Source organism: Prinia subflava, chromosome 4, assembly GCF_021018805.1.
Source record: "Prinia subflava isolate CZ2003 ecotype Zambia chromosome 4, Cam_Psub_1.2, whole genome shotgun sequence".
In the NCBI taxonomy this organism is placed as follows: domain Eukaryota; kingdom Metazoa; phylum Chordata; class Aves; order Passeriformes; family Cisticolidae; genus Prinia; species Prinia subflava.
The window spans coordinates 1,144,285-1,170,104 of NC_086250.1; the positions used below are offsets into that span (position 1 = coordinate 1,144,285).

Below are 25,820 nucleotides of genomic sequence, written 5' to 3' on the forward strand. Positions count from 1 at the left end.
ACGTCTCCCCTGCTTCTAAACGAGTGCAAAGCTGGAAAACTGCATGGCAGAGTTAGAGAGAATAGTGGGTTTGGGGAGGGATTAATGAGCTATTTTTGGTACGTCAGTGAAAATCCCTTACACACAAAGAATTTGGCCAGGATGCAGGGGTTAACCTGCGGACCTTGCGAAAATTGCTGTCAAATCTTTAAAGCAGCGATGTTTGTTTTACATCTCAGCCAAAAGGTGTCAGGCTCTCTGTCAGAGCTTTAGACAGATTGTCAAAAGCCAGCAACTGGGACACAATAAGCACAGGGGACTTAGGTGGACCACAGCCAGCAGGAATCTCGGTCACGGTGTCCCTTGGCACGGGGACAGGAGAATGCGGTGGCTCAACACGGAGTGCCTGGGTTGGCTGGACACAGGCACGCTGCACGTGGGCCAGCAGGGCCTGCTTTCTCCTTAGCCTGCCTTCCAAGCAAGGGCTGTGGGTCCCAGCAGTGCTGGGTAAGCCTTGGAGGGTGCAGGGAGGCTCCTGCACAGCACCTTTGTTGTTGCAGGCGATCCATTTCACGTTGGGGGCAAACGTGACCTCCCGTCCAATGAGGTAGGTGAACACCCGCACCTGGAGGAGGCAAAGGCAGGAGAGTGAGGCTGGAACGTGCTACCAAACCCAAAGGGCTGGCGTTTGGCATCCCCTGTCCACTGCTGTGAGTGTGCTCAGAGCAACAGCTCCGCCTTCACACAGGGGCAGGAGCCTCTGGCAACATTGGTTTCCTGTTTTGTGGCCTGGAACTGAATTTCCAATTACAATAAGCCCAGAAAGCCAAGTAGCACCTGGCATCATCAGAATGACAAAGCAAAAGTGCAAATTCTGTTTGATTTTATGATGCCAGCTCTGCCAGGCACTCAGCAACCACACGCAGAGAGGTTTATAGCTCCCAGGAATCCTTTACCCAGGGGAACAGCTGGGCACATGAATCATTTACAGAGAGCTTCACCATTTCTCTTGCGTTTGACCACCAACACAAGAGCCAATCCTGAAATAAACTGCTTTAACAGCCCCCTGCTCTGGTCTCTCAGTGGGCTGCTTCTCTCCCTTTGTGCATTGCTGCTAGCTGGGATGAAGTAAACAAATAAATCAGGAGGGTTTAGGATGAGCAGTGGTCTGTTCCATTTTCACAGCCAGCTCTGCTAGTGCAAGCCTGTAATCACAGACATCAGAGTAAACAGGGCTGGAAGGCACCTAGAGAGGCTGTTTGGGTCATTCCCCTGGCCACCACAAGAACCTGGAACAGCCAAACCTTTCCTGAACAGAATCAGTTATAAACAGTCCTGCACGGGATTAAAACTCTTAGCAAAAGTTGGGGTTTAATTTTGAAATACCCAACTCAGTCTCTATAATCTTTTCAGGGGGACATTTTGATTGCCCACACCTTTAGAAAACACAGTGTATGAAAAAGAAATGCTTCCCTGACCTGGAGATACGCATTTTGTAATCTTCTCACCTCGGACATCACCGCAGCAGGCTCTGTTTGCATTTCCAGTCAGTGCCCATGGGTGTTCAGGCACTGGAATATGTGAATGATATCCTGGCTCATGCTCTTCCACTCCCACCCCAGCAGAACAGCACCTTTCCCTCCCCTGCTCTTCCTCACTCCCACACAGACCTTGCGATCGGGCCAGTTGTATTTCTCAAACACAGCCTCGTAATCCTCCACGGCGCCGTCGGTGATCAGCATGATGGCTTGGTTACACAGACCTCCCTGGCCAGCGTCTCTGAACTGCAGCAGAGGGGAGAGCACTGCTTAGCCCAGCACAGGCTGACTTAGAGGAGCTGCACTCGCTGCTGGGCCAGATCCTGACTGCCACTTGCAGACCCCACACTGCTCAGAAAGGAGTGTGTTCGCACGCTGCAAATAGATTTTTTTATTTATACAGCCCTGCCTGGCACATGCAGACACAGGAGGCTTTGCAGAAGTAAAAATAATGAGGAGAAAATAAGTGCTGTGGAGGAAGGGTGTGATTCCCTGCTGCTTCACATCTTGCACAGTCACACTGGTTTATGCAAAACAACTATAGATTGACCACAAACATGGCAATTCTGATTTGACAGCACTGTCACTTTCTATGGCAGAAAATGTGAGAGGAGTGAGAAATCAGACTCATTATTTCAGGGTGAGTCCATCAATCTGCCAAAGAACAGCAAAGAAAGGCAGGAGCATATGAAAAAAGAGGGCCACTGCCATTGGAGCTGGGAAAGGTTATGGATGTGCCAGACAGAGGGGCCGTACACTGACATGACAGATGACCTGCTGTCCATGCAGCAGAGAGGTTTGAGGCAGAGCAGAGGTGCCCCAGGACTCTGGGACGTGCTCCCAAGGGCACCTACAGAGGTGCTGGACAGATGTGCTCCTACAGGTGAGCCAGACCCTGCCAGGGATGAGCAGCCTTGGAATGCTGCCTGTCCCCTGCTCCCTGTGCTCCCCATGCCCTGCCAGGGAGGAGCAGCCTTGGAATGCTGCCTGTCCCCTGCTCCCTGTGCTCCCCATGCCCTGCCAGGGAGGAGCAGCCTTGGAATGCTGCCTGTCCCCTGCTCCCTGTGCTCCCCACACCCTCAGTACCTGCTCTAGAGAACTGGGGCCTCATGCAGCACCAACGCAGAGCTAGAGCCAGCAGCAGAGGCAGCTGGGGACATCCCAGGGACAAAAGTGAGCAGCCTGTGGGCTGCAGCTGCCAGCTCGGTGGCACTCTGTGCTTCTCCTTGTCCTGCCATGCTCTGAGCAAGGAAAAGCCTGATCAACAGAGGAAGGCACAGAAACTGATGCAGAGCTAAAACATTATGGGAAGAAGGAGAGACAACAGCTCTGCTGCTAACAAAGATTAATGAGAGGCAACAGCATGAAGAGTATGATGAGAGAGATGAAGACCAGGGGACCAACTGAGGGGTGACTGAGGTTACATCAAACAGCAGCAATTTTAAACTGGAAAATATAGTTATATCTTATAAATGAGAAAAAATGTAGCCAAGTGGCAAGATTAATTGCATAGAATGAAGTCTCTGGATGGGAGAACAAGAGCAGAGACTGTGAACTGGGAGATTTTAGATGTTTTAGGGTTCAATTCCCAACTCCTTTCGGGTTTGGTAAAGCTATGTTATGACAGACAAATGCCTTTACCAACATGGCACATGGTCCTGTGGCTGCACTGCAGATTAACATCATGACCATGGATACCTCAAAGGAGTTCCAAGCCCAGATTTCCCCAGTAATTTCACCACTCCCACAATTATGTTGTGATTGTCCCTTGTAATGAAATTTCCGGGTTCAGTGCTAACATCACTGTACCGTCACCTCCTGCCACCATCTGTGTCCTCAGTCCTGCCTCCCCCAACTCCACACAGTGTCTGGAATCTCTTCATGGATTCAGCAGCTGCTGGGTGCCCACAGGTACCAGCCCCTCTCTGGCTGTGCCCCTGCTTGTGTCCCTGACCAGAACCAGGACAGAGTGAGGAGGGTGCTGTGATGGGGACATTTCTGACTGGTTGCTCTCAGGTGAAACATCTGTGGGAAACACTGAGTCAGGATGAGGTGTTGGGACACGCTCCTCCTCTCTCCCATTTCTTTTCTCCCTCTTTACTGCCCATCTCCCCTCTGACCGTGCTGCTGAGTCCCCTCAGCAGCACATTCAGAGGGGAGGGAGACAGTAAAGGCTGAGGGTGCACAGCAGGAACCAGCACAGGTTGCTCTTAGGAGCAAAGCAAAGGAGAAAAGCGGGTGAGAGCCACATGGGACTGTGCTAAAGAGCAGCAGGTAGGAAAAACCAGAGCCTCAAGTGGGTTATTTCTAGGACAGAGATCAGCTGAGTGCAGATTAGCAGAGAGAACAGACAGAGTGAGTGTCCACCAGGGAGGCACAGGGTGCAGGAGATGCTGTCAGAATGAGGCTCAGATCACAGATATAGGAACCCTGTGGTTACAAAAGCAGCTTATTCCAAACTGTTGCAATCTGCAATATGTGTTTAGATTATTATTAAATTAACACTTAATGAAGGTCACCCACCATTTCATCAAAGTACCTAAGATCTCTTCATGAAGCTTACTTCAGAACTCATAATACTGAGATACTGAGAAATTAGATGTTGTATCAGAACCAGCAATCTCCTAATTACAGGCGTAGATGATATTTTCAGCAGGGAAAATGAGATCATCAGTGTCATAGAAATGGAGATTAAAAAGACAGATTTAGAAAACAAACGAACAAGAGGTAATCCCTGGTTTTTAGGTCCTTTGTGACTGGCTGCAGCTGTAGCAAATGATCTGACAGCATTCACAGCAAGATCTGAGCATAATTCCCTGCTCTGACTGGAGTCTCAGGAGCGTGAAAGAAGGGGAGATGAGGAACAACACGTCCACAGAAGAGATGTCTGAAGAAATGCACGCTGGAGCTGGGTCAGTGAAGGAGGCACAGGGCTGTGCATTCTCCTGTGCAGCTTCAGTCACGTTGCCAGGACTAACAGGCATGATCTAATCAATTCAGGGTCACGGTCTCCTGTACTCCCTGGTTTGCTCACTGCCTTTTCCTCTGCAGTTGCAGGCTGGGAGAGCTCCCAGTGCAGCCGTGGAGCCCTGGGCATGGCCCGGAGGTGTGCAGGCAGCGTGCTGACTGTGTGCACGCCTGGCCAGGGCACTGCAGCCCCTCCATCTCCTCTGCCCTGTTATTATGCAGACCTGCCTCTGGAGTGGCCTCCAGAACTACTGAAAATTCAAACTCACTGGAATGCGTCTCGTGGGGAGAAAATCAGCAAGCAGGAAAACAAAGGCAGCGAAGGAGAAACAAGAAAGGGCACGAAGCAAAACAGTAGGAACAGGTAAACAGGAAAGCCTGAGCTTTGCATAGCCTGAAAAACACGCTGTAGAATCCAGGTCCATAAAATGTGACTGGAATCAAGAAACAATTCTAAAGTGTTCAGAGAAGAAGTAAGAAAGAGAGTAAAAATAATATGATGCCAGATGATTAAAACCAGAGGGGGATGGTCAGGCAGAGATGCTTTGGAGCCTCCATCCTTTATCATCAAAAGGAAAATATTGTAATGGCTGGGTACCTCTGAAGTGATAAGAAACTAAGAAAAGAATGAATGAATTAGAGGCAGGGTCACAAAGATGTAGGGTTAAAGAAAAACCTAATTGAAAGCACTTGAATAATCTTTGCTCAGCGAGAAGGGAAAGAATTGCAGAAGGTGTAGCTGAACTGCTTGCCTCATGGGCTGAGACCTGACTGGGACTATAGAAGACCCCAAAGGATGAAGAGAGAGTCAACAGAAAACACAGAAAATGGATGGATAATCTGTCCTCAAACATCTAGCATGCTGCTAGAAAAATTAGTGACACGTGCATCTTGTGAGTGTGTAAATGAAGTGCACACAAGGGGGACAGGAGAGGCCACAAGCCTTTGTTTATTAAATCAGCACACTGGTTCATTCTTTTATGGCACCAGTTGGCTCAAGTTACTCCGAATTTAATGTCTCACTGAAATCCAGTCTGTGACCAGTTTCACCATCTTTTCCCCACCTTTAGCCATTCTAGAATGACCCACCCAATTAACTTCAAACACTGATGTGATTTCTGAGACCTGCAGCAAGTCCAGGCACGATTAAATCAGCCTGGTGGGAAGGGGAAACATCATTCTAAGGTGGCCTTGGAAAGCAGAACTCGGCTTTTCTTGTCCTCCACAGGGTGGGAAAAGGAACAGCTTTCAAAATACCTGCTCTGAGTGTATCCTGAGAAGGGAGGACACATGGGAGAGGAGAGGCAGCGGCTTGAACTGAGGAGGAGGGTGGATACTGCCTGGGGAGGGAGGCTGCAGAGACATCAGCTGGATGGGAATGAACAATGTGACAGTGCCTGAAAAACCCCTAGCTGTTGTCTGACGTGCTGTTAAGAGGAGTACGGTGTGTAAAACAGGGAAAGCAATTATTCTGCTCTGCTTAGCCCCTGATAGCCCTCAGCTGCAGCACTCACATGGTGTGGGGAGCACTGTGTTCCAGGGGAGGCAGCCTGGAAGCAGAACAAAGGGGTGGAAATCCTGCAGGGAAAAGGGGAGAGAACAAGGGAGGCCACACTTGTGAAACAAGGAGGAGAAGAGAGCAGCAAGATAGAATAAAACTTAATAAATAAGAGAAGACCTCAAAAGGCAGCGCTTCACACCTAAGGATTTTGAAGCACTTCATAAATGTGTGCTTAAGACTATGGTTTCCCTGGGATGCATATTTTATTGAAACCACTGGGTTTGTGGCTAAATTGAAATGGAGAGATCAAGTGGTTCATTGAACACGGCAGAGAGGGACAGGGGGGAATCCTGGCTAAGTGTTCTCCTGAAACTGCTCTGCAAATTGCATCCCGGATTAAAATGTGCCCTGTCTCCCCCAGAGGAGAATGGAGGAAAACAAAGACAGTGAGAGGTTTGTGCTGTTCTACAATCCCTCTTTGCTACTCATACCTCATTGAGTAGGTCTCTGCTGGGCTATTAATTCTGCGAGCAATTGGACTGAGGAAAATTACGAGGGAAATTTCGCAGCCCCCTTCATTACAGATATTATCACGGGCTGTCACTGCAATCAGCAGAGGCTGTTCCATCAGCGTGATGCTGCAATTGTCACTGTCCTGCCTGTGCTCCCCTGAACCACGGCAGGAGGGGCTGTGAGGAACAGCTGGGAGGGGGAATTCTGTCTGATGGGAAGGGGGTGGTCAATGCCACCAAAGTCCCCCTTTCTGCTGACTGTGACTGCTCAGATTCTGCTGAAAACCCTTCTCCTGTGCTGTTACCCATACAGGTGTGGGAAGCTCGAGGAGGTGATCCCAGAGAGCCCTTGAACCACACCAGCACATGGCTCCCTTCTGCCTGAAGCTGTGGCACTTGCAGGGCCCGGGGTGCTGCTGCTGTTGAGGCACTCACTCTGTTCCACACATTTCTTTGGCACTGAAGGTGCTGCTTGTGAAGCCCTGCTTTATGGACAGCCGTTTCCAAGGCACAGAAATGACTCCTCTCCTCTCCTCACTGCAGGGGCTCAGATCCCTGAGCCTTCTCCCCAGCTCCAAGGTGACAGCACAAGGCATGAGGGAAGCAGTGCCTCCCCTTGTGAGTGAACAGCAGCAGCAGGGTTTATCACCACTGGGTGCTGCACTGTCCAAGAGCAATCTCAGAGCTGTTTAGAGCTCATTAAGCAAGAGAGAATCAACAAGAATCAAAATAAGTGACGACTACTGGAATTCCTGACTGCATTTTTTAATGCTGAATAGAGAGAGAAAATAAATTCTTTACCCACCAAGGAGTTTGTTCTGTTACTGCAGTGGAGTCACGTTAGTCCACTGGGGTGCATGGGCAACACTCTCTGCCTGGAGGTATTTTTGTTTGGCTAGGTCACTGGGGACATATTCTGTCTCAGCTTTTAAGGCCCCTTCCAACCCAAGCCCTTCTATGATTCTGTGATCCACAGTCCCACTACAGACAGTGCCGTGAGGGGATGGGGGTGTTCAGCTGGTTCTTGCTCCTTTTCCTTGTTACCATCCTTCAGAAACAGAATTAAATGGTATATTTACCTCCAGGCTACTGAATTTCCCATTCACATGAGGCAATGAATCATTCATTATCAGAGGGATTAATTCTCCTGTACCTGTGATTTCCTCCCCAAGCACTGATACTCAGCAAAGTGACACTGAAATAAATCTGAAGAGTAATCTTGCATGTCTTCATTACCATCACTGCTCCCTAATAACATCACTTCCAGCAGAAGTGTGGCCCTGGGCTGATCAGTTATATTTTATATTTACCTGTGAAGGTGCCTGGGCAGTGCCCAGCTGTGGGGCTCATGAAGAACACCCCTGAGGTCCCAGGCCTTGCTGGCTCCTGCTCCCTCCTGGGCAGGGACTGGTGGCTGTGGGCACCATGCACAAAGCAACAGCTCCCCTTGGATGGGTGAGCCCTGCACAGTGCTGGGACCCACCAGGTGAGCCCTGCCCGCTCCCTCTGCAGCCCCTGGGGTACTCCAGCCCCACAGCAGCACCCGCCCTTACCTCTCTCAGGATTTTGAAGGACTCTGTCAAAGCCTTGTTCACAGTCCCCACTCCTTTTGCCTGCAGCTCCTCCACCAGCTGCTTGAAGTGCTGGCAAGGAGAGAGGGAGAGAAGCAGGGGTGAGTTGCAGGCAGGGCATTCCCTGGACCAGGGGAGGAGAGGGCAGCCCAGGAAAGGCAGGACTGCATTTCCCAGCCTCTGGACTGTGAACCACTGCAAGCCATGCCAGAGCATGGAAGGGGCAGAACTGCTGGAAATCTGACTTTCCCTTATCTGCTCCTTCAGGAGAAAAAACCTCATCCTGTGCACCCAAAAGCAACAGGATGGGGGAAAATAAAAAACCTGAATGCTTGTCTATGACTTAAGCAGCACTGATCTGCTTAAATGAAACCCTCTCTGCAAGATGGTGTCTGGGATGTTTGGGAATCCTTTGGGAAACACTGCAGAAGACACAACCCTCTGCAGTCATACTCTGTGACCTGGGGCTAATCTGGGAGAGAATTCTGGTTGTTGAAGGCATACAGGAATATAGTAATACAAACCAAAAAAAATGAAAGAGGTAGGAAAATAAAAAAAAAACAGGGAGAGAAGATGAAAACACCAGTCAGCCCAGAGGGTGGTGGAACAGCTGGGCACAGGCTGGGTCCTCAGGGCTGCTGAACCCTCCTGGATCCACCCTGATGAAGGATCAGGCCGGGCTGAGAACATCTTCACCAGGAAAGGATGGATTATTCTCATTTCTGAGGGCTGGGGACAGGGGGGTGTCTAAGATGGAGACCCCTTGCCCTCTGTTTTTAACAAGGCAGTGTGGGCTGGGTCTGGGAACAGAGTCCATGGAAGCTGAGTTACACTGAGAGGGGCCAGGTACTCACCTCTCTGTTATCTCTGTCTGCCTGGACCAGGATACCCTTAAAACAGGGCTCAATAAAATGAACATAATCATTGTACTGCAAAGAGAAAAGCAACAGAAAGGGCTTGTCACGGGGGCAAATTCACAAAATGCTTCATGTCCTAGGTGTCAGGGTTAGGGGGCTCTAACAGCAGGGAGCACTATGCCATTTTATACCTATTTCCCTTAAAAATGCTTTATAGTGATCATGACAAACCAGGATTTTGATGAATCTCCTGTTTGTTTGAACAACACATTAATTAGGGTATTTTGCTGAGTTTTAGCTGAACATATCTACACATACAAGGTTACTTTCCCCCTCCCTCAACTCACACCACAGAGTTTTTATCCCCATTTTATGAACTTGTATCCCTGGCCTTGCTTTTAGCACTTTCTGCACACAGTTTTGACCTCTGGAGACTTTTGAAGTCCCCAGGCAGCAGCTGAGCCTTGCAGCCCAAGGCTGGAAGCCTCTGGTGCACGGCCGAACAGCACCAAACCAGGTGAGCACACCTCCCCTGCCTGGGATGGCTGGGGAGTGGCTGATCCCAGGCTGGTACACGTGAGGTGAAGCTTGGTAAGGTCCCTGGGAGCCTTTTCCTGCAGGGTTCAGGGGAGTGCAGCTCCTCAGAGGCCACTGATGCTCAGCTGATCAGTAGGAGTTTGGGTGAGGCTTCAGTGTCTCTGAGCCAGCAGGGTCTCAGTGTGAGTGCAGTAAAGGAATATATCTATATATACATATATAAAACATGGTATTTCTGGGATTGTTTGTGAAGAACAGATGATATTTCAAACTCCTTAATGACTCCCCTCCATTTTTCTGCCAACACTGTTCACTCTTCCATCTGTCCAGTCATATAAAGACAGAATTGTTGCCACTGGAGTTTCTAATTAGCTAACATAAGAAGCTATCAACAAAAAGTAGAATTTATATCTCAGTGGCTGCGCCCTGGCAAGCTAGCAGAGAAAGAAGCCTGGGGAAGGAGGTGGTGTTTGAATTAGCTTTGAAAATTAGAAGGCAAGGAGCCTTTGCCATGGCTCCAGCCTTGCTGTAAGCCATGAAAAGAAGCTGTGCTCTCTGTGGCCAGTGGTGCTGGCTCTCTGTGGGTAACCAGCCCATCCTCACCCTGCCAGGGCTCAGAAAGGAGCAGAGTAGCACTCAGGCTTCCTGCCAGGCTCCAGGCAGCCCCAGCTGAGGGACTCAGAGCTGTAAGGGCAGCCTTGCAGGATGCTGGTGCACAAAGAGGCACGTGGCGGTAGTTTTGTAGCCTGGAAAGGTTCTCCTAAGGATTACCCAGCTGCTGCTGGACACCAACACAGCGTTATGGCAAGCTAGGTGGATGTTTAGCTCAGGCCCCTGCTAGCTCAGGTGTCTCCCTGCAGCCCTTTGCTTCTGTTGCAGTCACAGCCCTGAGAAAGCAGAGACGCAGCCAGCATCCCCTGTGGAGCAGGGCTGAGTGCCCTGGCAGGCACCCTGCTGACCACACAGGGGAGTTTGGGTCAATCCCCCTCCCCGGGCTGCTGGGGGTGGTCACTGAGGGGAGGGGAGGGGCTGTGAGGCAGCCCAGCCCCGGGGTGCAGGCACACATACTGCAATGATGTTGACAAAGTCGTTCTCCCCCAGAGTGTCCAGGATGGTGACGATGGTGTGCTTGGCAATGGTCATCCTCAGCCCCTTCATGCTGCCACTGACATCCACAATGATGACAATGTCCTTGGGAGAGGTGGCTGCCTGGATGTACCTGCACAGGGAAGAGCAGGGGGAGGCAGCTGAGGGCAGGGAGGAGGAGTGCTGGGCTGGCACCACCTGCACCGTGCCCACAGCTGTGCAGCAGCTGGAACAGCTGGTCCCAGCACCCCACTGCACTCACACCTCCCTGTGTGAACCCAGGGCACTCTCTGTCCTTGAGTAACCCACGTCTGTGAGATGGTTTTGCTGACTTTATCTGAGCCAGGGGTTACTCAGGATTAGTGTTCAGGCACCAGCAGCACTCAGAGGGTGCAAATACAGATGCAGATTCCTGCACTGGGGCGTGCTGAGCTCACACACATCCCACAGTGACAACTGTCCTGCTTTAGCCGTGCTGAGCAGACACACCACAGTTCTGAACCTTAAACACCCCGGTCACACACGTGTAATTCCCGTGTTGGATGCCACAGGGAAAACTCACTGGCAGGGCTTCCTGGCCTGCTGTCACCTTTGTTCCTGTACCCCATCTCCTGCAGGAGCACCACAGGACATCAATGACTGCCCAGGAACTCGCCCAGGTGCCACCCTGGGGAAGGGGAGGGAGGAAGGTGAGAGGTGCTGTGGCCAGGCCTCTCCCAAACTCACCAGCCGCGGTTCCTGCAGTCGAAGGAGATGACCCCGTTCTCATCTGGTAACCACTTTATTCCTGGAGGGAGCACAAGAGCAGCAATCAGCACACACAGGCAGGCAGGCAGGCAGCTGCTCTGCTGCTGCTCCCCTGCCCCAGGGAGCACACCAGCCTGGCAGCCACAGCCATGCCCTGCTGCAGAAATGCAGGCAGGGCTGCTGGCTCTGTGGCAGTTCTGAGCAAACTGCTTACTAAAGGTTCTCTGTAAAAATGGACCTAGGCATGGTCTGTTTGAATTTGGGAAGCAACTGCTTGTACTCTGAGCTTTTTGCCACTTTGATGTAGTTCTCACAACAGATTTTTTCTCCCAGAGAGGGGTTGAGAGCATAAAAAAGCAGCAGCAGTGACAGGGATGCATCTGTGTCCTCAGAGAGGCTTTGACCACCACTCAGACCCCCAGGGGAGCCCTGCTATGGTTTTGAGAGCTTTTTGGAGGACCCCTGCCAGCAGACTCCTCTGAAGTTGCATGAGCAATGTGCCTGAGGGGCTGGTTCCAATGGGAGAAAGGGGTTTACGCCTGCAGAACACTCCCTTCAGCCTTCTCAGCCCTTGCAGGAGTACTTTGCTCACTGCATCCTGCCCTTCTCGGGGCTGGGACACCTCCAGACTGCCCAGGCTGGATTCTTCCATGGCACAGACCCTGCAAAATTATTGTGGTGCACTGAAAGAGCAAAGCCAACCTCCACTCTTTTACCTGGGTACAGCCTGAAGAATCCAGTGGAGCTGCCAAAGTACTGCCAGGTCAGTGTGGGATCCCTTTCAAAGTTGTCCACAAAAATGGGATTCAGGGCTTCTGACATGTAAACTCCATTGAGGATGGCAGGGTCTGTGGGGGAGAAAGGGGTGTCAGAGAAGGGAGGACACCCACCACCCCTGATGGAGGAGAGGGAGGGGAGCAAAGGCAGCTTCAGGAGGAATGCAGCCCTGTCATATCTTACTGATTTTTCATAGCTTATTGCTTTTTATATTATTTTTATATTTATTACTTTTTAAAATATTATTTTTTATTTCTCTTTTTTTTTCTACTCCCATCCTTGTTTCCAGTATTACTGCTGATGATTTCCATGCCAAGCTGCCAGCAGTGAGGAAGCAGAGGCCATTACCTTTGTTGTAGACATTGGTGGGCAGCTGGATATCGCTGTAGGTTGTGTTCACCAGCAGGTTATTGAAATGCTCATTTGGCTCCAGAATGAATTCATCCCCAAGCTCCACGTAATTGTCGTTTTCATCCTTATCGTTAATCAGCTGAGAGTTGTAGTAATCAAACTGTTGATGAGGACAATGGAAAAGAGAAAGACAAAGAGAGAACAGGACAGACTGCTACCAGCACTGCTGGGAAAAACACTCCTTAAAACAAAGGCGGGACATATGGAGAACCACGGCTTCAGAGAGGATCAAAACGAGCCACAAACAAGCCATTACTAAGTGCAAGGCTGCCCAAGGGATGGTTTGGGCCACTTTGTAGCTGTCGTGAGCCAAAGCACTGCCAGTGCCAGGAGCATTGCTCAAGGGCCACTTGGGGGGCAGGGGGGCAAGCTCGGTGGCCCCTCAGAAGGGTTGGGGGATCAGCTGGACAGGGGAGGTGTCTCCAGGCTCTGCTGTCCCTGCCTGCCACAGGACACGCCAGTGCTGACCCCTCTCGCCCTGTCTCTGCAGCTGTCACCGGCTGGGGGAGCTCCTGCTGGCAGGATTGTCCCCCCAGCCTGTCCCTCCAAGGGGCAGGGGCTCACCCAGAGCACAGCACCCAGCAGAAGGTGCTCAAGGACAAGGCAGTGTCCCCAGCCCTGAAGGTCACTGGGGATTTACCATCTACAGCCACTTTGGCACATCCAGGGCATTCTCCGTCCTGGGGTGACCCAGGCTTTTAAGATGGTTTTGCTGAGTTTATCTGAGCCAGAGGTTATGTAAGGATTAGTGTCCAGGCACCAGCAGCACTCAGAGGGTGCAAATGGAGTGTGCAAGCACAGAGTCTGCACCCCGACTCACCCCTGGCCCCAACTCAGCTAACATCACTAATGGCACTTGTTTAAAAAGGGGGGAAAAAAAGTGAGATGAAATTAGTAGCTAGCTTGATTTCCAGGAATGTGTTCATTTTTCCAGCACTGAGACTTGCACTTGCAGGGGTGGCCTGTCCTGCTAAGCTGCCTGTGCTTGTACTGTGGACAGAGGACCTCCCTCCTTTTCACTCCAGCTCCCCTCACCAGCAATAATCCCACAGCTTGGCCACAACAAACAGTTATTAGCAAAAAGCCAATTATCCAAATTGCTTGGACAGCATCAGACTTTCACCTTAAGGGAAGTCCTGGCGCGTGGGTGTCTGTCTGGTACAGAAAAGATGATGGGAGCTGTTAAAGATGGTGAGAAACTCAGCTCGTTTGGATTAACGGGTGTGCTGTGGGTATTTGTAACAGCATCCTCCTCATTGTTCATTCACACTCAATTTTTAGCTCATTTTCCAGTCAAGTAACCCACAAAGTGCCAGCTAATTTGCACTAAAATTGGCTGTGCAGTAAAAGTAATGCCAACGGCATCATGCAGCCCAATGTCCTCCCAAATCCTTCCCCTCCCAGAGCCAAAGGGACAAATCTGCTCGGTGTTGCAAGGCTGGGGACATGCCGGGGATGTCACTCCAGCAGTCCCTGACAGGCTGAGTGTCCTACGGACAAACCTGAGGGGTCCCCTGCCCCGAGGACGTGTGCCACTGACCAGGACTCACCTCCAGCGAGGAGTTGTACTCATGGTTCAGATCTGCATCTTCTGCTGCCTCCACCAGCCTCTAGAGCAAGCACACGGAGAGGAAGGGGAGTGGGTGCTGTGGCAAAGCCCCCAGATGTTCCTCCAGCTGTATCAGTGACTGCCTCCTCCACCACAACCACAACCAAGTCAGGGGTTATAAACTTCCCTCTTTCCCTCCTTTCCTGCTGGCCTGTGTTCTGAGTTACAGTTTCACAGCTTGGAAGGTACATCATCTGCAGCTGTTTATTGCCAAGTGTATTCACACCTACTCACTCCAGAGCCCCTGCTACACCCTGAGCAATTTTAGATATCACAGGACATACACAAACAGAAACGGGTCCATCTAGAGAAACAACAGACAGATTTAATTTCATTTTCCATGAACCCTTCCAAAAAGCCATGGGAAAGGCATGTCAGGCCCAGCTTGATGTCAGTAACTCATCAAAGGAAAAGGCCTTGTGGGAGACCCAGCCTGGTATTGTTACTGAGACAAAGACCACGACTGGATTTGGTAAAGGGCTCAGCAATGCTGTGGCTGTTTATAAGCTCTTGCCATTTATGGAAGGCAATAAAATCAGCCAGTTTGCTCCAGTAGGATGCTTCAGGGCACCCATTTTCAATGGGTACAGGCTGGGAAGGGATCCAGCTGAACACATCCGTGTTCTCAGGGTTGCACAACCAGCAAGAGCCTCAGCAAAACCACGTTTTGCTCCTTCACAAAGGAAAAGGCAATCCAAACACTGGGAAAGTCTGGCTAAGAGCTTAACGTTATGGGCCAAAGCTCTGGCACTAAATATGCCCACATTTCACTTGGAGAGTCAAATGATGTGTTTCTGGATGACTTTTCCACATTAGAAGCCTTAAACAGTCAAGGCTCTGTGAGTACAGAAATATGCTTTTCCTGGTAGGTAAATACAGGGCAATATGATAAATCCTTAAATGCAGGAAGCGAGAGGGGCCAGAGCCATTACCTGCTCTGATCTCCCCCACTGCAACAGCTACAGGGCCCTGGCCACCTCCTCCACACTTCCTCATGTATACAGCTGGAAACCCAAGCACCTTCCCTGCAGCCTGTGCCCAGGAGGGGCAGGAATTCCCCTTGAGCCACACACGGAGCTGGAACAAGCCCCTGTCCTCAGCCAGGGTGCACTATGGAAGGGTGAGCTGGATTTTTCACTTTTGAGAGGCTTCCTTCCCCCCCTCTTTAAGCAGCTTGTCTCCTAAAGGAGTGCTCGTTCCCTCATACTTATTCCTAGACTTTGTTTTTGTCTCATTTTCTAATTTGGGCAGCGGGAGAAGCCAGCACCCCCTGTCTGAACGCCCCCAGCCTCCCACCCATGTCTGCTCACAGCTCAGAGCCAGCAGGCAGCTGCAGCAGCAGGCTGTGCCTGGGCAGGGCAGTCCTCACACAACCCCCGTGCCCACGGGCTCCCGGGGCAGGCAGAGCCCCGTGCCCGCCTCTCCAGGGCTGATCCCTCCCCAGAGCCCAGGGTCACACCTGCACTGCCTCCACCTTCCTGCGCAGCATGCTCTCCATCTGCTCCGAGAACTTCTTCACCAGCTCCAGCCCATCCACCTCCTTGATCTTCAGGGTTGGCTCCACGTCCTTGTACTTCTGCCCAAGGGAAAGAGAATGCTGCTGAGCAGGGGGCTCTGAGGGAGGGGGATGAATCTCTTACTGCTGGCTGGGCATTGCCTTTGTGTTGAAACAGCTGCTCTGATTTTATCTCCTTCCATCTCTGCCTTTGCCACCCCACTATTCAGGGAGTGCAGATCAGAGGACACAACCCAAAGCACTTGGGCCAAGTAAGAGCAGCTGGTCCAGCTGTGAGCTGGTGGAAGCAGCAATGCACCTGGAGCTGCTAGTGCCTGCAAGTCACAGAGAGAAGCAGAAGGCCAACCTTTAACAACCAAAACCATGCACAGTGATGATGACACCCACAACAGCATCCTGCACATCACACACCTGCAGTCCCCCAAGGCAGAGAGAAGAGCAAGGGGAGGGAGCTGGGTGCTGCCACTGCAGCTCTGCAGCTCTTCCCACACGTGCTCTGGGGCACTGCTGGGGAGAGGCAGGAATAGAGTGAAAAGCTAGTTTGTGATTTTATTTAAGTGCAATTAATAAGTAAATTGTCAGTTTCTATATAAAGCTGTTTTAAGAATGAGAAGTTCTTTTAACATAATTTATTGTAAGGGTGAAAAATAAGTGCACTTGTAATAACAAGAGATTTGTCTCATGCGAATCAGTAAAGGAAATACGTACATCATCTAAGAATAAACAGATTTAATGGACAAGTAAAATACCTTTTACTAACCAACAGAATAATTAACAAAAAAGCTATTAACCAGTGGCTGTCCTGGCAGTGCAGGGGCTGTCCTGGCCCACAGCCACCACCTCTGGAGGGAACCTGCCAGGCCTCCTGAGGCTCTGCTCAGTGCTCAGGGGGACACTGCTGAGCAAAGCTGAGACAGACAGTTGTGATGCCACTTCTTGGGCACCAGGAGCATAACTCAGGCCAAGAGCACCACAGAGGCAATTCCCAAACCCTGGGGATTATGAGCATGGCTACTTGGAGCTGCCTCCATGGGGAGAAGTGCTGTAATGGGGAGGATCTGGATCTGGCAGCTTTAGAGAGAACCAGTTTATTCTCACCATGTTTCATATAACCCAGGAACTGAAAAAACCCAGTAGTACACCTGAACTGTGTAACCATAATCTGCCTCCTTAAATCTGCTCTTCTAAGACTAGATACAATGGGCTTTATTTCTCATTTCCAAAAAATCCCACAGCTAAGAGAGACTGCCAAAAAGAAAGAGTGAAGGAGGCTGGGAAAGGACACAGGATGATGAACTTATTTCAGAAAAGACAGAGCCTGATCTCCTGGGCAGTGTGGGAACACTAAGGCAGGCAATGGCCATTCCTGGGCCCCCACTGCCCGTTCTGCCTGCAGTGTGTGCAGCCCCCTCCATCCCTGGGTTGTGTTAGCATCACAGCAGCAATCCCAGCCAGGGACAGAGCTGCTCAGCCTTCGGGTCAGCTTCTTGTGCTGGGAACAAAAATGAGGTGATGAGAAGGGCGAGGGGGACACACCTTTGAATTGGAGGGCAGCAGCAGGGAAAGGACTTTGCACACCTTTAGGGTGAGCCCGTGGAGCCCCTTTTGTCCAAGAGGCTCCTTGAGCATCCAGGGGGGCAGAGGAGCAGAGGAGGGAATGCCTCGGGGAGGGGCAGGCTGAGGAGGTCAGACAGGAATAGCAGCAGCATCCAGAGGCTGCCTGGCGTGATTAACAGCAGGGTTTAGTGGATTAAAACCGCCAGGCCTGGGGAGCAGGGACAGGCAGGCAGGGAAGGAGGAGGAGGAGGGATTGGGCAGGAGGGTCGGGGTAACCACGCTGCAAGGAGAGGAATGGGCAGCCACGAGCCCCTGGCTGGTGAGGAGAGCCCAGCACACACCCAGCTCTGTCTGTCCCCTCAGCTCCACGGCGTGGCTCTGCCAGGACAGACGTGACCCCTGCCAGGCTGGGTTTAACCAGGCCCTGCTGGGGGAGGAGGGCAATCCCACCAAGGGGGGACACACCAGCACAGGCTTCACAAAGTGACTGCCACCACCCACCTGGGCTCACAGCCTCCACCAAGAGCCACAGGGCTTTCCCCCCTCCCAGTTAATCTGTTTTTTAATGTGCTTTTGACATACTCACAAGGGATGTTACTGGGGTAAAAGTCATCATCAGGAATCACAAGCAGCCTGCTAATGGCACACACATCTCAGCCCTGAGATCTAGCCAGAGGTGGGAAGAAAAAAACTCCAACCAACACAAAAACCCACCCAGACTTCCTGCAAAGTTCCAGTTCACTAAGGAATACACCAGGCTTGAGCTCAAATCCTATTTGGGCTTCTTTCCTACAAATGAACCAGCAAACCACTGCACTCCTGCCACGGAAACCTCTGGCTATGGATGACTGTCCACGCAGGATTTCCTAATGGTGGGCAGCAGAGCTGGGATTTCAGTGCTGCCACCAGGCACCATGGCTGAAAGCCAGCTCAGGGGCCTGTGGTTGGCCAAGGTTCTCCTGTACAGTGCTCAGGGTTCAGGCCATCAGATCATTGTAGGTTACAGAACACGAGGCAGGCTTGGCAGAGCTGGCTAAAAGGATCTGATGTTGAAAAGAGGCCAAAAAGTTAGCTCAGCTCTAACAGAAAACCTTGTCTTATTCCTCCAGCACTTAGCATTCCCTGAAGGCAGCAGGAGCAATTCATTAAGATTCCCCTTCTGCAGCAACGGGGGTGGGCATTTAAAAGTAGAATCTCCAGAATTCGGTATCCTAAGTTTTATCTGTGAGCAGAGATATGTCACCAAATAGATATTCTTGTCCCCACCTCCATAACATTCAGCCTATTGAAGTACACAGTGCTGCATTACTCACTGCTAGTGGAACTAAATTAAGAGTGTGAAAGACATCCCTTTCATCTTCACCCAAGGAAAAGGTCTTGACTGAACTTCTCAAGTTTGTCTGCTCCTTGCCATGTTTTTTGGGCTTTCTAATAACAGCAGGGCAAAAGCTGCCCTGGGGATTCAAGGGAGGTCTGTTAGCTCTGGGAATGAGGGATTCAGGGCATGTCAGCTCTCTGGGAGTGATACAGCCTGGGACAAAGGCAACTGCTGGAGTCTGCAACATGATTTTAGGGTTCTTCTGGAGGAAACACACAAAAGGTCCAAAGAAAACTAAAGCAAACTCAAAACCACAAAAGAGAGTTTATGCCAGGTATTAAAGACAAGGTTTACATGCAAAGCATCCAGTAACTGAAAAATTATGGCCCTCACAGCAACAATGAGCTGGTTACTTCAAGACTTGAAGGCACAAGGGAGACATGAAACAAGATACAAACTGAGAGAGCAGCACCCTCTGTATGCCCTCAAACACAAAATGCCAGTTCACCTGGACAGGCACTGAGAAAAGCATCACCTGGACCTCTGCACTGTGCTCCCCACCCTTCTGCTGGCCTGGGCACACCATGCATGCAGAGGAATATTTGATGTGAAAAAGAGGTAACAGCCCAAAAAAGAGAAAGGGTGCCTGGGAGCAGGTGAATCCATGTGTTCAATTTCCAGACTTTGGTGTGCTTGGCTCCCCAGGCCTGACATGCCCACCATAAGATGATCTACATAAAGTTATTTGGGGTCTGCCAGGGTGCATGAAAATGGTATTTAATAGTAAAAGATCTGTCTGCATCCACTTGTAGTGCTGGAGGTGCCAGTGCTGCAGTGGGAGCCCTCTGGGATGGTCCCTGCTTTCAGATGAGGAATTATGAGGGGTCCCCAACCTACCTAAAGCAAAGGAGGCTGAGAAAAGGGCTGAAGTGAGTGCTGGCTGCTTCTCCCCTATTTGCTTATTTCCCAGGGAAACAATAGGAGATGAAAAAGCTCAAAAAGTGGGGCTGAAAGATAAACTTGAGCTGCTTAAACTGCTCAAGTCAAGTCAGGGCAGAACACAACACAGCATGAATTGAGGAGATGGTTCTTTGCTGGAGTGTTTACAGAGCAAGGCTGGATCAAACTCATCTGCAGCCCCTGCTCAAAGTGACATTTTCCTTCTGAGTCACAGACAGTGTCACTCTGCCTCTGGGAGCTGTGCCCTGGGGACCCCAGGGGACAGCAGGCAGTGCAGAAGCACCATCCAGCCTGCTGAAAACCGGAATTCTGTCTGAACCCACACCCTGCTGCAGCTGCCTCATGGTCAGTGCACGGGGTGCCTTTATCAGGGCTGGCAGCTTTTCCTTGAGGGTGACTCCTGCCTCCCCAGAGCTGATGATCAGCACAGGCCTCAGTGATGGGTGCTGAAAGGCTGTTCTGGGCACAGCCAGCAAAGGGAGGACACAATCCCTCACTGCAGGCAAGAGGCAGCACTCTGGGGACAGGGAAAAGAGCTCAGAGCAAGGCCAGGGAGACCCAGACCCTGGGCTCTGCACTGGGATGTGGGCATAACTGCTAATGGGAGGACAGAAGTCAGACACCTGGGAGCTGTAAGGGGCAACTCATGGCTCATGCTGGAGAGTCAGAGTAAAGAAAAATGAGCTGGATGGCCACAGAGGGGAGTCTGCTCTCTTTGAATGCAGCCAGCAGCCCCCAGGGCAGCACTTGGGAGGTGCAGGGCAGAGCCCCCCAGGCCTGAAAGAGGAGCAGCCATTCAGCACTGAGTCAAGGGAGCTCCCATGCAGCTGCAGAGGGACATTTGTGTAAGTTTGTTAAAGCAGCTCCACCCTGGAAGGCTGGCAGAGAGGTGACTGCAATAGTGCCTGCCTGGTGAATAAGCCAAGCAAAGCCCTGCCCCTCTGGCTGCCAGGGCACCTCCCTGAAGCAGAGTCCTAAGGGCAAATGCAAAGGATTGACAAACAACTGGCTGAATGATGAATGAATGATCTGAATGAACAGATGAGAAAGCCAAAAAAACCCAAATTAGTGTCAGCTGGAGGGATGCAGGATGGGTGACAATGAGCAAGGGAGGGAGGAGCAGCAGAGGGACTCAGGAAAGGAGGAATGAAGGGTCAGCCTGGGAGAGCAGCAGTGATCACAGAGGGGAAACACGAGGGGTGCTGCCAAAAGGCATTTTTAACAAAAAGGGCTACAGTGAAGGTGTGCTCAGCAATGGCTGATGAAAGCAGGGAAGGCACTGAATGGAGCTCCCTCTCCAGCTCCTGCAGAATGGCCACAGGGCACTACCCTGCCCTTGGGGATCTGCAGCTCCGTGGTTTTAAAAGAACTGCACCAGCTTATTCTTATGTCTTATTATTTTCTCCACCCTGGAGAAACCTCGGAGGGCACATGGGGAGGTGACACGAAGCAAAGGGAGCCCTCCCAGGTTTTGCCTACCTTCTGCAGCAGGAGAGAGCCTGAATACTTAGTCACAATGGAGTACAGCTCCCCACCAAAGGCATCTGCCCAGGACTTCACCCTAAAAAAAGCCAAAAGAAGGAAAATCAATGCTAAGAATTACAGCTCATTCAGACAGGTAAAACTCCATTTTCCCCCTCTATTTCTCTAAGCCTTTCTTCACCAGTGGCAATGCTTTGCCCCAGACTCCAGCCAGACAAGCAGTGAGGCAGGAGACAGTGCTGCTGTGGGACATTCCACCAGGACACTGCTCAGCAGGGAGAAACCCCGAGCTCTGCTGCTCCCAGTCGCTGTGCTGGGAGGTGAATCTGTCCCACCTAACTTTAGACATGCAGATTTGGTCTCAGACAGCATCCCAGCTCCTTCTGTGGCTGCCAAAATGAAATTAATTGCTTTCTGCAGACACCTATTTGTCTTCCCTGACAGGCCCTGGGGTGAAGGACCAGACACCCAGAGCCAAACCTGCTGAAGAGACAGAAGTGTCAGGACTTAAAGAAGGTGTCATGATTCATCCCCTGCATTCAGCCCCTCCAGCAGAGCAGCCAGAGCCTGATGAGCCAGAGGAGCTCTCTGCTCTCCCCGGTGGTGTCCTGCTGGAAAGTGTCCCAGCAGATCATGCACACTGCCACTGCAAAGCCTCACACCTGGGAATACAGGGGGCAGCAAGCCCACGAGGGGACAGCCACCTGGGGAGGAGCTGAACACTGAGCCTCCAGACTGAAACAGGGATGGCTCCAAAACCGACAGGGCAGCTCATCAGGAAGCTGCTGCAGGAGCCACCTTGGGCAGCTCCACCTCCATGCAGCTCCCTCAGCAAGGATTCCCTTCAGAGAGAGTTATTCAATGCACCAGGTGGCCCTCTCCTCTTGCAAGAATACCCTGCCCATGCTGATGTCTTACCTACAGCTGCCAGGGGAGCCCTGGAGTCCCAAGGGGCTTTACCCCCAGGGCCCGAGTCCCCAGAGCACTGCACCACAAACAGCACAGCACCACAGAGAGCAAAGCCAGCCCAGCCAGGCTGGGACAATCACAAGAGCTCACCTCAGCCTAGCAAAGCCAGCCCAGCCTCCCCTCCTGCACACAGAACACACAGGCAGCTACACGGGATGGCTTGGAGCAAACACAAAGCTTCAGCTCTGCACCTCTCTCCTCTGCTATAAAAAAAGCATGGGAGAGTGGGTGCCTTTTTAAATCAATCCTTAATTGGCAATGAGGCATTCATATTTAACCACTCAGTGGGAACTACCACCAGCTGAAGTATTTTTTTTTCCTTTTGCATTGTGCTGCATCTTATTTTGAGAACCACAGTTTTTATCTCATTGTTTCATCCTCAGAGAAAAAAAGAATACAGGTATTTTCTAGGACACCAGGATTTATTGGGCTATATAAGAGTTATTTTAGCAAGCCTGGAATAAAAGAGGAAACGAGAAACAGGGATCCCATGGGCTGCTTTCCTGTTTGTTGTAGCAGTGACTAATGCATTCCCTCAGATATGAGAGTCTCTGGATCAACGTTTAACTTGATGCCCATCTGCTGCTGCTGGCTTCATAAGTTTTGTGTGTGAGGTGTTTTGAATTGAACTAATATTCTCCAGTCTCCTCACCTCTCACTGTGGAAGGAGAGAACCTAAACATGAAGGGACAGTCATTTTAGCAGGGATGTTTGTTTTTACATTTCCCTCTCCCCACCTCTTGTTTTGTGTCACACATGTAGCATGCCCCTACTCATTCCAGCCCCCAACATGTTCAACCCAGCAGGGTGGAACAGTCTGTGGTGTTAATCTCTGATTACTGGGTGCAGTTGAGCATCTTCTTGAAAGCTCTTGAAACTTCCAGCAAGAGCAGAAATTGAGTGAAAAAGGGGTTTGTGCAGTTTTGGAGTGTCTGCCCTGGCTCAGGGACTTCTTCTGGTCTCAAAGCAGAGGAGGAACGAGGCACAAAGACAGCGGGGACAGAGACTGGCAGCTTTGGAGGGCTGGCTGGAAGGATGAGGGGCACACAGGAATGAGAGGGCACAAGGGTCTCCAATCCCTAAAGTTTGTGTCACTGAAAATACCTGGTGGCATTTCGTGGAAGCTGAAAAGCAGGAACTTGAAGAGGCAGAAATACACTGGCATTTATATATTTAAAAGACAATTATTTGCCAGGGAAATGAACAACCTTAGAATACTGGGAAATTAAGGGCAGCCTGCTGAACTTAAATAGGTTTCCTTAATTTTTTTTTCCATAAACAAGCAAGAGAAAAGGTCAGTCTGAAATTCATCAGGTTGCAGAGAAATTTCTTCTAAGGTCTCTGGCTCTGTCCAGCTCAGGATCAGCTGTACAGAGGCAACAGGAGCAGCCTGAGGAGGCCACGCCAGGGTGATCTGTGCCTCTCCCACAGCGTTTCCATCACTCCAAGAAGAAGCAGCCCCCCTGCTCAGCAGCACCCTGCGCTGTGTGCCCTGGGGGAGAAGGGCTGTGTGTGCTGAGCTGGCAGCCCAGCAGCATCCCCAGCAGTGACTGGGCAGATTCCTGCTCTGCTGGAGCTGGCTGAGCTGTGGGATGAGCTGGCAGGGATCCAGGCAGGGCTGGGAGCAGCACAGCCCCACTGAGCCGGGGGTCACCCCACCCTGACCGGGCCAGCTGCTGCTGCAAGGGCTCTGCTTTTGTGTCCCCAAAATGTCCCCGTGTAACCCACAAACAGAGCCATTTTCTGCTGATCTGCTCCCCCTCTGGGCCTCTGGCCAAAGCATTTCTCTACGGAAATTCCATTTCAAAAGGGCGACTTTTGTGTTTTGGTTAAATTCGTGAGTGGATTTGAAACACCAGGGATTAATTTAGCCATTGATCTGGTTTTAGTACCAGAGGAGAAAAGCTCTTTCTCTATTGTTTATTCTTCATTCTTGGACAGGAAAAAGTTCCAAATTGTGCAAAGTGACGTACATTTTTTTTTTCAGTAGTAAAGGGCTATCACATTATAACGAAGCACATCAGAAAAGGATTTGGTCAGAGATTGCCTGCCTCTAATCCCTGCTCTTATATTCAGTGGCAGGAACAGCAGAAAGGACAGGCTGGCTCCTAAATGCCACAGGCTTCAGTGCTGACAGGTATTCCTATGCAGTATTTATCCTGGACATGGAACATTGATTGGCATGGTTTGAAGCTGGCAGGAGTTGGGTTTTATCTTGTGTAACCTCTGTGCCCTTTCTGTGAAAGCCAAATCAGAAGCACTTTTGCTGGGGAAGGGTTTGATAGTGCTGGAACAGAACTGGCAGCAAAGTTTCCTGAGAGCCTCCTGGATAACGCCATGGCAGTTCCTGCTCACATGGGCTGCACTGGTGGCACATCTGTGAGGGCACTTTTTGAATAAAAAACATTTCCCCAAAGGCAGGAAAGGGCTTAAGCTGACTTGAGCTGATTTTTCAGATGTATCTCTTTCTAAAACTGACTGGCAGTGCTGTCTCCTCTCCCGACCTGCTGTCCTGCACCCCAAACCCTCCCAGCACCCCACGAGCTGCCCCACTGCAACTTTTACCAGTGGCAGTGCTGACATTTTTAATCCTTACAGGATTTGACTTGTCCAAATCAGCTTAACAAGGTGAAGTTTTTCTAAACCGGGGTTGCTCAGGGCTGCAGGGCTCCTGGGGGCTGCCAGGGCTGCGTTGGGGGAGCCCCTGCAAACCCACACCCCAAAAGCTGCATCAGGGGTCCCTGCATGTGCAGTGCATGCACAGACCATGGCTGGCTCTGCTTTGCAGTGCAGCTCAGCTTCTCATTCCTCTCTCCAGAGCTCTGGGAAGGGCCATCACGCCTTCTGTGGAGAGGTGCAGCAAGCCAGAAGTCTGAGGCTCTCTCCTCTATTTAGGCTCCTTTCACCCTCCAATCCATCCCCCCCACGTGAACGAACACGGCTCTGTGAATCACCCGGGGCTTTTTCAGCCAGTAAGGATCCAGAGCAACGCTGGGAGCAGAGCTCTGGAGCTGCAGACCCTGCCCTGCACAGTCCCGGGTGTGGCACAGCCGTGCCTGTGCTCCAGCACCCGTGGCAGCTCCACGGCCAGAACGCGGCCAGTGCTGAGCATCCCTGAGACCCAGCAGCACCCACTGGAGCCCCTCTGCCGCACCGGGAGCTGCCGAGCCGGGCCCCTCCTGTCTGCCTGCACGGCGGGATCTCTGCGGGCTGCAGCAGCAGCTGCGGGCTTTTACAAACGTGTCTTTAAACTGCTTTCGCCTTCTGCTGCCCCGTGCACTGAGCAGAGCGTCAGTAGATGTCAAAGTACTGAACTAAAGGGGATGAGTCGCTGTGCTTGACGAGTGGGGAAGGAGAGGTACTGCATCCTAGCCTGGAGCTGGGCACAGAACCCTGTATCCTCTGTGGCTCCCATGGCCGCATCCTCTGCCGGGAGCCGGGGCAGGGAAATGCCACCCCCTGCAGCCGTGTGCCCCTCCGGAGAGCTCGGGGCATCCCCACCCGCCCGGCCCTGCCCAGGAACACTCACGTCTCCAGCGGGATCCTCGTCTGTGCCCTGGCACAGGGCGGGAGGCACAGCAGCCACAGCATCGCCATCCACGGCCCGGCGCGGGGCCGCATCCTGCGGGCACCGGCCATCAGCACGGGCTGCCGGCGCCCAGCGGGGGCTGCCCGCGGCTCCCGCGGGCCCGGGGGCACTCCCGGGCCGGCCCCGCCATGCTGCGGGCCCGGCAGCCCGCTCCGAGCGGGGCCGAGCCCCGGGCACCGCGCCCGCCCTGCCCCGGGCACCGACCGCGGCCGGGAGCGCACCCAGGGGTGCGGAGCGTCCCGAGCCCCGGCAAGGGGAGCGCACCCAGGGGTACGGAGCGCCCCGGTAAAGGGAGCGCACCCAGGGGTGCGGAGCGCCCCGAGCCCCGGTAAAGGGA

At 51.7% G+C, this 25,820-nt stretch overlaps 1 protein-coding gene across 1 annotated transcript in view; it reads right to left on the reverse strand.

The window, feature by feature from the left end:
- The window catches only part of CACNA2D4 (calcium voltage-gated channel auxiliary subunit alpha2delta 4), a 117,692-nt gene extending 92,095 nt beyond the window's left edge, over positions 1–25,597 (reverse strand). Inside the window, exons 1-12 of the mRNA XM_063395088.1 lie at positions 25,424–25,597; positions 20,923–21,004; positions 15,552–15,668; positions 14,034–14,093; positions 12,421–12,583; positions 12,012–12,143; positions 11,275–11,335; positions 10,531–10,681; positions 8,923–8,997; positions 8,051–8,140; positions 1,650–1,763; positions 526–604 (exon numbers count right to left, since the gene is read on the reverse strand). Coding sequence (XP_063251158.1) covers positions 526–604; positions 1,650–1,763; positions 8,051–8,140; positions 8,923–8,997; positions 10,531–10,681; positions 11,275–11,335; positions 12,012–12,143; positions 12,421–12,583; positions 14,034–14,093; positions 15,552–15,668; positions 20,923–21,004; positions 25,424–25,533 — 1,234 coding nt within the window. The 5' untranslated portion in view covers positions 25,534–25,597. The remainder of the gene's footprint in view (positions 1–525; positions 605–1,649; positions 1,764–8,050; positions 8,141–8,922; positions 8,998–10,530; positions 10,682–11,274; positions 11,336–12,011; positions 12,144–12,420; positions 12,584–14,033; positions 14,094–15,551; positions 15,669–20,922; positions 21,005–25,423) is intronic.
- Between the last annotated feature and the right edge of the window lie 223 nt (positions 25,598–25,820).